The sequence below is a fragment of the Budorcas taxicolor genome, chromosome 7 (genome assembly GCF_023091745.1).
Source record: "Budorcas taxicolor isolate Tak-1 chromosome 7, Takin1.1, whole genome shotgun sequence".
Lineage (NCBI taxonomy): Eukaryota > Metazoa > Chordata > Mammalia > Artiodactyla > Bovidae > Budorcas > Budorcas taxicolor.
The window spans coordinates 22,989,559-23,003,635 of record NC_068916.1 but is presented as its reverse complement, the minus strand read 5'-3'; the positions used below and the strand labels follow the sequence as shown (position 1 = coordinate 23,003,635).

The 14,077-nt window shown below is 38.5% G+C and overlaps 1 protein-coding gene across 1 annotated transcript in view; it reads right to left on the bottom strand.

Annotated features, from left to right (window-relative positions):
* The window catches only part of RAPGEF6 (Rap guanine nucleotide exchange factor 6), a 215,657-nt gene that overhangs the window by 89,450 nt on the left and 112,130 nt on the right, over positions 1-14,077 (bottom strand). Inside the window, exon 7 of the mRNA XM_052644367.1 lies at positions 5,387-5,518. Within this exon, the coding sequence (XP_052500327.1) occupies positions 5,387-5,518 (132 nt within the window). The remainder of the gene's footprint in view (positions 1-5,386; positions 5,519-14,077) is intronic.

The following is a 14,077-nucleotide window of genomic DNA, read 5'->3' as shown; positions in this document are numbered from 1 at the left end:
CATGGACTAGAATTTAGAATGTGTTAAATGGAAAACAGTGGAATATAAAACCAGACTTGCAGATTGTGGTTAGAAATTTCGAACTGAAACTGAGGCTTGTGATTTGAATATAAATTTAAAATGAAGAGTGTAAATTAGATAATGGTGAAGCACTGAAGATTTTTAAGTAGAGAAGGAAAGTCATACTCTTCTTACAATGAAAGTGGAAGTTTAAGAAATGGAGATAGGCAGAGGTGACTGAGACTTTGACACAGATAATATTCTTAATAGAAATATTAAAGACAAGTGGAAGAAAACATGTAGCAGCTCAAAGTTAGCTGAAGTATCAAGGCACTTCCTGGTGGAAATGTGCCACCAGGGTTTTGGAGAGATTGGCAGCAGAACTCTGAGTTAAGGAATCATGCTGCCATGAAGGGGGATTTTAGCATCACATTTCCTTTCTATATCGAAATCAAAAAGCTAAGTGGGGGATGTATGCGTACCTCAAGTTATTTAAAAATAGACTGATGCAAAGTGGTTTAGTTCAATAATTAACTTTTATATTCATCCAGCTCTTAGAAAAGGAATCCAGAAGGTAACACTTACACCCCTTATTTCTCCTCAGTATTCTTTTAAGATACATAAAATACTCTATCCAAGAACATTCTAACATCTTAATGCATCCTCTTAGCTAAATTTTAAGTTAATCTGATTAAAAACATATTCATACTGAACCAATTACTTGCATTTTTTCCAAACTGTGATAAATGCTTTATTTTGAACTTTGAGATCTACGAGCTTTTTATTTTTAAACAAGAACACATGAAAGCTCTCAAGGAGGAAATGCATAGGTGCATAGTCACTCATTCAGTTCAGTCGCTCAGTCGTATCCGACTCTTTGCGACCCCATGAATAGCAGCACGCCAGGCCTCCCTGTCCATCACTAACTCCCAGAGTTTACCCAAACTCATGTCCATTGAGTCAGTGATGCCATCCAGCCATCTCATCCTCTGTTGTCCCCTTCTCCTCCTGCCCCCAATCCCTCCCAGCATCAGACTCTTTTCCAATGAGTCAACTCTTCACATGAGGTGGCCAAAGTATTGGGGTTTCACCTTCAGCATCAGTCCTTCCAATGAACACCCAGGACTGATCTCCTTTAGAATGGACTGGTTGGATCTCCTTGCAGTCCAAGGGACTCTCAAGAGTCTTCTCCAGCACCACAGTTCAAAAGCATCGATTCTTCGGTGCTCAGCTTTCTTCATAGTCCAACTCTCACATCCATACATGACCACTGCAAAAACCATCGCCTTGACTAGACGGACCCTTGTTGGCAAAGTAATGTCTCTGCTTTTTAATATGCTATCTAGGTTGGTCATAACTTTCCTTCCAAGGAATAAGTGTCTTTTAATTTCATGGCTACAATCACCATCTGCAGTGATTTTGGAGCCCAGAAAAATAAAGTCTGACACTGTTTCCACTGTTTCCCCATCTATTCACACATTAGGTCATAGAAAATGGTATAAATGATGTTCCTGTTAAGAACTGTTCTTAGGATGTATCTCTTCTCTTTCCCTCATTCCTCCAAATTAAAAATACAGCTGACTCTTGAAACAAGACTGGTATTAGTAGCACCAACCCCCCCCACCCCAATTTGAAAATCTACATATAACTTTATACTCCATCCCTTGTATCTGCGGTTCAGTACATGTAGCATCTATTTACTGAAAGAAAAAAAAAATCCACTTATAAGTGGACACGTGTAGTTCAAACCTATTTTGTTCAAGGGGTAAATGTACCTGCACATTTTGTAAGGCTCTGCTTAGACTGTTACAAGCCATGACTGATAGAGGAACTCACTTTTAAAATCTCTCAAATGCTGAAATTTGGATAACCAGGAAAACTACTTCACATGATGCTGGCCAAGTATATCAGGCCAAAGTCTGGGCTAGATGAATCACAAGCTGGAATCAAGATTGCCAGGAGAAATATCAACCACCTCAGATATGCAGATGACACCATTCTAATGGCAGAAAGTGAAAAGGAGCTAAACAGCCTCTTGATGAGAATGAAAGAGGAGAGTGAAAAAGCTGTCTTAAAATTCAACTTTCAAAAACTAATATGGCATCCAGTCCCATCACGTCACAGCAAATAGATGGGGAAACAATGGAACCAGTGGCTGACTTTCTTTTCTTGGGTTCCAAAATCACTGCAGATGATGACTGTAGCCATGAAATTAAAAGATGCTTGCTCTTTGGAAAGAAAGCTATGACAAACCTAAACAGCACATTAAAGCAAAAATACCACTTTGTTAACAAAGGTCCATCTAGTCAAAGCTATGGTTTTTCCAGTAGCCATGTCCGGATATGAGGATTAGCCCAAAAAGAAGGCTAAGCGCCAAAGAACTGATGCTTTTGAACTGTGGTGATGTTGAAGGCTCTTGAGAGTCCCTTGGACTGCAAGGAGATCACACCAGTCAATCCTAAAGGAAAGCAACCCTGAATATTTACTGGAAGAACTGATGCTGAAGCTCTAATATTTTGGCTACCTGATTCAAAGAGCTGACTCGCTGGAAAAGACCCTGATGTTGGGAAAGACTGAAGACAAAAGGAGAAGAGGGTGGCAGAGGATGAGATGGTTAGATAGCCTCACGGATTCAATGAACATGAATCTGAAAAACTCCAACAAGAGAGTGAAGGACAGGGAAGCCTGGTGGGTTGCAGTCCATGGGGTTGCAAAGAGTTGGATATGACTTAGTAACTGAAAAACAACTATAATTCCACAATTTTATTCAACTTTTATTTTTAACTATATACTCTGTGACCTCCTTAAAAAATTTTAAATGTAAAAATAATAAAGTCCATTGAGAAAAATACAAGAAAAGCTCAAGAAACATACTAAAAACCACCCACAAACCTACTATCAGCAGAAAACAGGTATCATTTGGTAACACATCTCTTGAATTCATATTTACATTCCATGTATATAAGACAAATATGTATATACTTAAGATTCTGATTTCTTTTCCTTCTGTTTTTATTTTTGTACATTTGTTTAGTTTTAACCTTTACACTGTTTCTATCCTTTGGCTACTATTCTGTGCTTACCTTCTTTGGCTACACTTCAAAGAGCTTATCTTACATTTTTGCATATCTTACTTTAGTATAGTTTTCTTCTTTAAAATTTCTGAATTTCTGGTTTAGTTCTTGACTTTCATTATTTTGGCTCATCTGTTTACTCTCCCTCAATTATTAAAACTTATCTTATTGGTTACTTTCTATGTTTCCAATACCATCTTTTACCTATGTTTTCATTTATGTGACCTTCTAGAAAATGTTAAACTAAAAGGGCAGAATACAGATTGATGGCTGCCAGCACTGAGGGATCAGGAGAAGGAACTGACTAAAAAGGAGAACACAAGATACTTTTTCAGGTGATAGAAATACTGTATGTCTTCCTGTAGGCTATACTACAGAGGGTAAATTTTGTTATTTGTAAATTATATCACGGCATCAATCATATATACAAACACACTGATGGAAGAAGAAGTGATATGACTTAATGGTGAATTATGACGATCAGGGGATGAGGCCAACGCTAACTTTCAGGTTTCTGGGGACATGAAATGGTATCTTCTTCATTTTGCAATGAAGGGACTTCTTTGCTGTGCAGGAAAGCTGGCAAAGGTATCTGTCGACATTTTATGCTATGTTAAAATGAATCACTTTAAAGGTAGAATGAACTGTGGAAAGTACTACTGAGGAAGGAAAACATACAAAAGGTTGAAGCAGGGCAACCATACTCATGGTCAGGGTCCTACAGGAGAAGACTTCAACCACCCAGCAAACAGGCTCTAGCCCCAGCCTCAGGTGGGCCATTCTGTAGGCGAACATCCTATAGATGCTCATGTAAGCACAATTCTTCACAGGCTCCTCCAAAATCTTGCCAACGATACAGAATCCTGTTGTGTACAGCCCATCTTTTATTAATAGTTCAGGGTAAAGAACTGGTCTTTCCAGGTGACCTTGAACTTCAATTTGGTGCACTGTGCTTTTGTCCCTTTTCTCATAACTATCGAGGGCTCTGCTCCTTGCTCCAAAAAGAGGATCACATCTGGTCAGAGATGGATATACTAGTGAGATCAGGTATCATTAACACTACATCTCTGCTTTATGGTCTCTTTTTGCAAGGTCCAGACATTCTCACCAATCTTGAGAAAAATCTACAACCACATCCCTTAACTTCATTAACCCAGGGTCAATCTTCCTTAGGGTTCCTTCTCTAGCAAAAACAGAGTCCAGAGAAGCACAACTCTACTCTGACTTTTAGGTATGCAACAATTCTAACTTAATGCACAAGATATGTCTTTTGGGGAGAAGGTGGGAAACGCACGAAACCCAACAACTCCATGAACACAGTAAGTAGCCCCTGAACCACCACACTGTCTTTAAGATAATTTTTTAAAAATTCCCTGTTCTATCTACAATAAAATGCTGAAGAAGGAGAATTCCTTGTTCTACTAATAAAGGGCCAAACAATGGGACATAGATGGCAAGATCACAACAATAATCTTCGTAGAGAAAAGCCTCACACGAATCAAACACAGAGGCTTTTTTCCATTTTGCACCTGCCTGAAAACTTCCCTTAACAGAGGAATGTAAATTTTCAAAAAAACCCCAGCTAAATCCAGGTAACTGAACAGAACCACAGTCTAAAACGTTTTCCTTAGATAGCAATGGTTGTATTTCAAAGATCAGTACTATATGGTAACCATTAGTCACACGTGGTACTCGAAATGTGCCTCGTCTGAACTGAGACATGCTGTATGTCAATATTCTTTGCCTTTTGAAGACTTAGTTTGAAAAAAATAAAGTATCACATTCATAATTCTTAAAAACTGATTACATGTTGAAATAATAATATCCAAATATACTATGCTAAAAATACATATTATTCAAATCAATTTTATTTGTTTTAAACTGTGGCTACTACAAAATTTAACAGTCTCTACAATACAAAGGCAACTCTAATTTTCTTCATGACTTTACTTACGGAAGACTTAAATAATCAACTATCATAAAAATCAGTCTTTTTATAAGTTCAGTTGTCTCAAGAATCATTTTCTAATGAAAACAAATATATATTAATACAGATTCACCTGGGTAGAAGAAATTAAGAACACTATATTCACATACTGTTGGACCATATTTAATCACTCTCAAAAGATAGATCACCTCTTTCACTAGGCTTGTAAATCTGAAACGTAAATAAAGCACATTTTCTCAAATACTTTATCTCTGAATTTCATAATCTAATTAAAAGATATATGAACACCTAAGGCATAAGCACAAGGTATTTTGCAGAATTTAGAAAAAACATAAGCATAGCATATAAACTCCTAAAGTATTACCTGATAGATATCAGATAAACTGCTGCTTCCAGAGTCACTGGCGATGCTACAACCAGACTGACTAGAAGACACATGAGTCACCTGTGGATGAGGGTTGTCTGCAATGTGCATCTTGGTAAGATCGGCTGGAAGCTGAAGACGAAGAAAAATAGTTTACAATAATCTAAATATCAAACATTAGCATTAGAGAGTTCTTGACACACTGTGTAACTTCTGCAACAAAATTATATGTACATTTCTCTGCAACCTAATTTCTAATCTAAATTCTCCATTTTTAGAAAAATCTCAAAAAATGGTAAGAACCAAATTAGTATTCTATTAAGCAAGCCTACAGTGGAAGCTCACTGATCAGTTTTCAAAAGAGATTACCATAAATAAGGGTATTTTAGAGGGAAAAACTGCCTTTTCCTTTTCTTCAAATAAAAATAATTGGCTGTTGCTTCTTAAAGTATAAGAATACTATCCCCTCCCCACCCATAAGCACACACACCCCTAATACAAAATGGTTGGAATACCAGAATAAAATAGCAATATCTTGGATCAAAGTACAGCATCTAACATCAAGACTTCAGAAAAGCAAGCATTCAATATTCCAAAATTTTAGTAAGCCTTTTTTTTTCATTTAATACTGTATTAGCTTATAGTTGGCCCCTAAAAAAACTTGTTAGTAATCATAATGATGTAATGAATGTCTGTGCTAGGTATATGGCTACAGAGACACAGAACTCAATGCTTAATCTCTCCATCTCATCTTTCATATGATTATGCTTTTATCAGGGATGAAAGTTGTACAATATAATTCACACCATAAAACATTAATAAAAAATTTTGCAAAATAAATGCTATAGGAATTGAGACAAGATACAAACCACTGTGCTCCAAAGCAGTGAGAGCTTTACATTGCAATTTGATGACATATTTTCCAAATAATTTCTCTGCAACTTGCTATTCAGGACCATTGAGAGAAATCTACATTTTAGAGCAGGGTTTATCACTGCTTCATTATACAAAAATGTTAAAGAAACATGTGAATGATAGTGGAAGCTAAATATACTCTAAAGAAGAAAATGTCCAAACCTATGGTCAAATACTAAAAATTACACACAAAAAACCTACATCACTAACGTCCCCTGCTGGGACAGGTGATACAGATGAATCCTGTAATGCTTTGGATTTGGACCCCAGGCACTATTTGTTGCTGTTGTTTAGTCGCTATGTCATGTCCAACTCTTTTGTGACCCCATGGACTGTAGCTGGCCAGGATTCACTGTCCATGGGATTTCCATGGGGTGGGTTGTCATTTCCTTCTCCAGGGGGTCTTCCAGAACCAAGGATCAAATCTGAGTCTCCTGCACTGGCAGGCAGATTCTCTACCACTGCAACACTCAGAAAGCATGTTATACCCTATCTGGAACCAAGATTGCTAGGAGAAATATCAGTCTCAGATATGCAGATGATACGACCCTTATGGCAGAAAGCGAAGAGGAATTGAAGAGCCTCCTTCCTGATGAAGGTCAAAGAGGAGAATGAAAAAGTTGGCTTAAAAACTAAACATTCTAAAAACTAAGATTATGGCATCTGGTTCCATCACTTCATGGCAAATGGATGGGGAAAAAAATGGAAACAGTACCATTTTTTTAATTGGGCTTTATCTTCTTGGGCTCCCTGCTGTTCATGACTACAATCACAAAATTAAAAGACATTTGTCTGCTCCTTGGAAGAAAAGCTATGACAAACCTAGACAGCATATTAAAAAGTAGACATCTCTTTGCTGACAAAGGTCTGTATACTCAAAGCTATGGTTTTCCCAGTAGTCATGTATGGATATGAGAGTTGGACCATAAAGAAGGCTGCATACCGAAGAAGTGATGCTTTCAAACTCTAGTGCTGGAGGAGATTCTTTAGAGTCTCTTGAACTGCAAGGAGATCAAACCAGTCAATCTCAAAGGAAATCAACCCTGAATATTCATTAGAAGGACTGATGCTGAAACTGAAGCTCAAATCCTTTGGCCACCTGATGTGAAGAGCCAACTCACTGGAAAAGACCCCGATGCTAGGAAAGACTGAGGGGAAGAGAAGCAGGCAGCAAAGAATGAGACAGTTAGACAGCACCACCGATTCAATGAACATGAGTCTGAGCAAGTTACGGGAGATAGTGAAGGATAGGGAAGCCTGGTGTGCTTTAGTCCATGGGGTCGCAAAGAGTTGGACATGACTTAGTGACTGTACAACAAGAACAAAGTAAGTGTGATCCAAAAGAAAACTAATGTTCAATTTAAAATCATCTCAATCCCTGATTTTGAATTAAAGTTACATAGGATTAATAGTGCTTCCAGTTAGCTACTGAAAGCAAACACAAAACTTTACCGTAGGAAAAAAAAATCATCCTGGGCTATCAAGATAACAGGACTGCCTGGTGGCTCAGCTCCTCCAATGCAGGAGGCACTGGTTTCATCCCTGGGTTGGGAGATCCCCTAGAGAAGGAAAAGGCAACCCACTCCAGTATTGTCTAGAAGATCCTATGGACAGAGGCGCCTGGTGGGTTACAGACCATGGAGTTGCAAAAGAGTAGGACACGACTTAACAGCTAAACAACAGGCCTCAGATTAATTAAAAAAAAAAAATTCACGCACAATATCCATTGCTCAAATAAAACCAGGCACATTAAGAGACAAGATGGCATTCATGCAAACTAAGTAATAAAATCTAGAAATCCATGAAGAAAAAACTTTCAAATAATGGAGTTATCAGATACAGATTCTAAAACAACTGTATTTAATAACAGATATCAGGGGTAGACGGTAAAAGCATCTGCTAGCAATGCAGGAGACCTGGGTTCAATCCGTGGGTCAGGAAGATGCCCTGGAGATGGAAATGGCAAACCCAGGCAGTTTTCCACTACTCTTGCCTGGGAAATTCCATGGATGGAGGAGCCTTATAAGCTACTGTCCATGGGGGTCACAAAGAGTAGAACATGACTGAGCAACTTCACTTTCACCTTCACCAGGGGTTGGCAAACATTTTCTTAGGGGACTTAAGAGTATGCATTTTAGGTTTTTGTAGGCCACATAACAACTCTGTGGCATTACTTCTTCTGACATTTTTTTTTTTTTAAAGAAATCAGCAAAATGGAATTCCAATTTACTGTTGAACAACATTGTCTCACAAACACATCAAACAGGCCAAAAAAATAGAAGGCAACTTCAGAGACAAAAAAAAAAAAAGAACCTTTTTATCTTTGGCCTTTCTAGCCATCTCAGACAAACCAACTACTTATTGTACAGCTAAGTACATACACAAAATGCTCAGAATAAAATTGTTTTGTTATTGCTGTTTTTACTTTTTTTCACAAGATGTTTTTCTCCTCTGAGATCATAATGAACATGATCACACCACAAGTGAAGTCAGAGGTAGGACAGAGACTGCTCCTAAGGCTGGTTTGGTCATCAGGGGTCATTAAAAATGACTCACTCCTAACAACATGAACAAAAATATAAAATGTAAATGAAAACACAAATTTTCCTTTAAAAAGTACTTTAAGAAGAAAAGCAGGGCCTTGGAAATTTGGGTTCTTTTTTCCTTCCCTGCTGCAGATTCATGGTACGGTTTTGGCCGGGTTGGAGAGAACGTGTGTCACCTGCAGGGGGCGCTGGCGTGGCAGGAGGGCAGGCTGGCAGGACGCTACTGGAAGACGACCACGTTTAGACTGAGACAGGAAGTGGAGGGTGAACAGGTAGGTCATGGTGGCCTGTTTCTTTAAACTTTTGTTTTTTTTTAATGTGGATCATTTTAAACGTTTTTGTTTTTTAATTGAATTTGTTACCACCTCACTTCTGTTGTTTATGTTCCAGGTTTCTGCCCTGAAGCATGTGAGATCTTAGCCCCCCAACCAGGGACTGAACCCATACCCCTTGCACTGGAATGGAGAGCCTTAACCACTGGACCACGAGGGAAGTCTCACAGGTAAGTTTAACTTTTCCTTTTTTTTTTTGCTGTCTAGTCATTCTCATCAGTCTTGGTGTCAACACCATCCTCCTCCTCATCTTCAGCTGCCCCTTTGACCGTAGCTGCTTCAGCCTCCTCACCTTCATCTCCTTCCTCTTCCCCACCGTCACTTTCCTCCTCCTGCTCTCCCCCCCACACCTTCTTCCTCTTTTTCATTTACCTCTTTGTCAACCTCCTGCTCCCCACTTTGCTCATTAGCAGGTGCTTCTCCCCCATTCTCTGCCTCCTCCACAGCTCCCCTCTTCTCCTTTGAGTCCCTGTTGTTACGCTGAAGCTGCTGTCCACAGCCACAGCTGACATGATGGGGCAGGCCAGTGATCTTATGCAGTGGTTTAAGAGGAAAGAAAGCTAGAGTCTGAGGAGGCTCTCCAGAAAGCTGCTGGAGGCCAAGGCAGAGGTGGCTGAAGCACATGTGAAATCAGACAAGGGAACAAGGTAAAGATGGCATTTCAAAGCAGCCAGTGGGGCAACATTTTTTTTTTAAACAATCTTTAAACAACAACAACAACAACAACTTGGCTGTGCCATGCAGCATGTGGGATCTTAGGTCCCTGACCAGGAATTGAACTTGTGACCCCTGAATTGGAAGAGAGGAGTCTTAAGCACTGGCCCACCAGGAAAGTTTCATAAACAACCTTTCAAAAACGTAAAAACTGGGCTTCCCTGATGGCCAGTGTTCAGGAGTCTGCCTGCTCGTGCAGCACACACAGGTTCAATCCCTGGTCCGGGCAGGTCCCACATGCTGAGAGGCAGTTAAGCCCATGTGCCACGACTACTGAGCCCGTGCACAGTAACTGCTGAGCCTGTCTGCTGCGACTACTGGGCCTGTGTGCCTAGAACCCACGCTCTGCCATCTGAGAAGCCACCGTACTGCAACGAAGAGCATATCCCATTCAGAGCAGCTACAGAAATCCCGTAGACAGCAGCGAAGAACTAGCAGAGCCATTAGTTAATTAATTTAGATGGGCACTGTCCTTTAAAACATAAAACTAAATAAAAATGTAAAAGTCATTCTTAGCTCAAAAGTAATTAACAGCTCAATGGCAATATCTGGCCCAGGTTAGCAATTGGGACATACATAAAGAAACATAGGTCTAAGAACTTTAGCAAAGAAAAAAACTAACAAAGAATGAAATGAAAGTTCTAGAACTCAGAAATACAATTATGCAAATTTTAAAAGTCAACAGCTAGATTCGGTAACAAATTTGACAGAGCTAAGAAAGAAAAAAAGAAAATAAAGATTGGTTTCAAAAAATGTCCAGTAAGAGACATGAAGAGTAAGAAGAATGAAGTTAGGAAAGAAGGGGCAAGAGCCACAGGAGATACAGTGAGAAAGTAGCATCAGAATAAGCAGAGTCACAGAAACAGAAGAATACTTAATGCACAGAAATGATGGCTGAGCAACTTGCAAAGTTAACAAAAGATACAAAGCCATGGATCAAGTAGCTATAAAAATTACCAGTAACACACATAAAAGCCAAACCATATTATATACACCAGGGTAAAAGTGTCGGGGAGGGGAGGGGGCAGTCAGAGAAGGAGTCTTAAAAGTAGTCTACAAAAAGAGAGATCACTTTGACAAGAACAAAATTAAACTGACAGCTGACTACTCAACAATTTGGAAGCCAGACAATGGAGTGTTATCTTCAAGAGCTAGAATTCTACACCCAGTAAAAACAGTTCTCAAGATGAACAAGATAGTAATTTTTAGAGAAACAAAAATGAAGAGAAATACTCCCACAGTATACCTACAGTGAAGAAAATCCACTAGGAGACAGAAAATGATTCTAAATGAAAACTTCTAGATGAAGGAAAGAAGGAAAACCAATGAAAATTGGCAATGTGTGGGTAAATCAACATGAATATTGATTATATGAAACAGTAACACAAACCAAAAGAAAGTTTATGTAGTTTTATTAATGTCAGATAAAGTAGACTTGGAGGCAAAAGCATTAACAGAAACAAAAGAGGACATTTCACAATGATAAAAAGTTTGACACTAAATAGATATGCACTTAGTGAGTAATATAGTCTCAAACTGTATTAGATAAAATAATGATAATAATAAAAGGAGAACTACATGATTCTACAAATATGCTATAAAAACTTTACCACAGATCTCTCATTAACAGAATAAGTGAATAAAAAAACAAGTAAAGATACAGAAGATATGAACAAAATACACAAACTTAAAGGGTATATACATAAAACGCTGCAATCAAAAACTACATTTTTTTTTTAGGATTCATACATAAACATTCATAAAAATTGACAATAAGGCAGGCCCCAACATAATTCAAAAGGTTAAAATCACAGAGAGACTATCCCATAATTACAGAGCAAGTAAGGCAAAGTAATAAAACGATAACTAGAAAATTATTATGCACTGGGAAAGTATAAAACAAACCTCTAAATAGCCCAATTTGACTGTGTGAATCACAACAAACTGTGGAAAATTCTTAAAGAGATGGGAATACCAGACCACCTGACCTGCCTTTTGAGAAATCTGTATGCAGGTCAGGCAGCAACAGTTAAAACTGGACATGGAACAACAGACTGGTTCCAAATTGGGAAAGGAGTAACCATCTCATCCTCTGTCGTCCCCTTCTCCTCCCTCCTTCCTGGCATCACCGACTCAATGGACATAAGTTTGAGTAAACCCTGGGAGTTGGTGATGGACAGGGAGGCCTGGCGTGCTGCAGTCCATGGGATCATAAAGAGTCGGACATGACTGAGTGACTAAACTGAATACTGAAATAGCCCACAGGTAACAAAGTCACATCAGATATCAGAAAATATTTAAACAGAATAAAAATTAAAATGCCATATATCAAAACTTGTAGAATAAGCTACAAGTTATTAATGATGAGAACTAAAAAAGGAAGCAGAAAAACAAAGAGCTGCCAATAATACAGATATGGTTTCAATAATATGGTTTCAATAATACAGAAGATAGGAGTATACTTAAGCCCAAAGATCTTCGTCTACTTAGTTTCTACTGTTTAGATACAAAGAAAAAAATCTTATCTAGTCATGAAATAGATAGAAAGGCAAAGACTGAACATATTAATAGTTTTAAAATGACAAATGACAGGTTGGGGTTTTGGGATAAGAAGATAGAATTCTATATTCCAAGATTCCTACAGAGGTAAGACCAAGGAGGAGGTCATCCGTAAAACTAACACAGTGAACCAAAGCCACAAGAGCATGTCTACAAACTAGCTTGGTAATGATGCTTATACTGTACTGAGTAACTGTCATCCTTACTAGATCCTAAACCTCAAGCATTATTATTATCATCCCTACCTTTCTGATGAGGAACTGAGGCAATCAGATTAACCGACCTGCCCTAGATCACACACTCAGGAAAGCTGTGTAGCTGGAATTCAAATCCAAGTTTATCTGATTTTAGTACTCTCCGCTATTCTCTTACTTTATGCCAGAACTCTGCTGGTAACATAAAGATGAAAACAGACGATGGTTCTTATCTTTAAGGAGCTCAGTCTAATAGTGGAGAGAACAAATTGAGTTATATGCTTTCTAATTCATGAAGAAAATGCAGATCTTCATATAGGAATCCCCTTAATCTTGGCTACCCGATGGGAATAATGATGATGGTGAGTAAAGCTAACATTTGAGTGCTCATTATATTTACCAGATATGTAAATTATAGCAATTAAATCCTTCTACATGCTTTTTACCAATCATTTAATCTGAGTAATGAAATGAAAGTGAAAGTTAGTCGCTCAGTTGTGTCCGACTCTTCGTGACCCCATGGACTAAAGCCCATCAGGCTCCTCTGTTCATGGGATTTCCCAGGCAAGAATACTGGAGTGGGGGAGTGGGTTGCCATTTCCTTCTCCAAGGGATCTTCTTGAACCGGGGACTGAACCTGGGTCTCCTGCTTTGCAGGTGATTGTTTACTAACTGAGCCACCAGTAAGGGTTATTGCAAATTCAAGCACAGTGAGTACAACAAGAATGATAAATGTGATAAATGAATAAATGTGAAAAATGAAGGCTGTAGTAATGCTTATAAAGGCTAGGGTTGCCCAGATAATTATTTTACCCAATTTACAGATTAAGAAACCAACACCCAGAGAAGTTTATAAAGGTTGCCCATCATCACACAGCTAGGAAGCAGGAGTATTAAAATCTGAAACTCAGGCTGCCTGACTATAAATCTGTTGCTCTTTCCGATGAAGTTGTTTCCTGATATTAAGTTGAAGGTTCATAACACCCAGAACTTACTATTTTCTTTATAACAAAGAAAACACAAAGGAAAAAGTTTTCTTCCCATAGGAATTCTTGATTTCTTAAATCTTCTCCACTGTCTTTCAGCTCATCTGCCCTTTTTTCCTTTCCTGACTGCAGCCAGGACTTAATAGCTGACTTTTCATTAGCAACCTCAATTCACTTACCCCATCATCTTCCAGCCTACCACATCTGGCAAAATCTCCCATTTTTCCACACACATTTTCTATACCTGAGCTTCTGAGCTCTGTTGGAGCTCACTAATCCATGAAGACTAGTGTCAAAGTTTTGTTCAGAGGTTGAGAAGGCAGCTTAGCTAATGGCTTAAATACAGACACAGATTATGAAAGTACATAGTTTTTTGAAGGGAAATGCTTATTACATGAAAAGGGAAAGCGATGTATTAAGAAGAGGCTAAGAGGCAGAACATAAA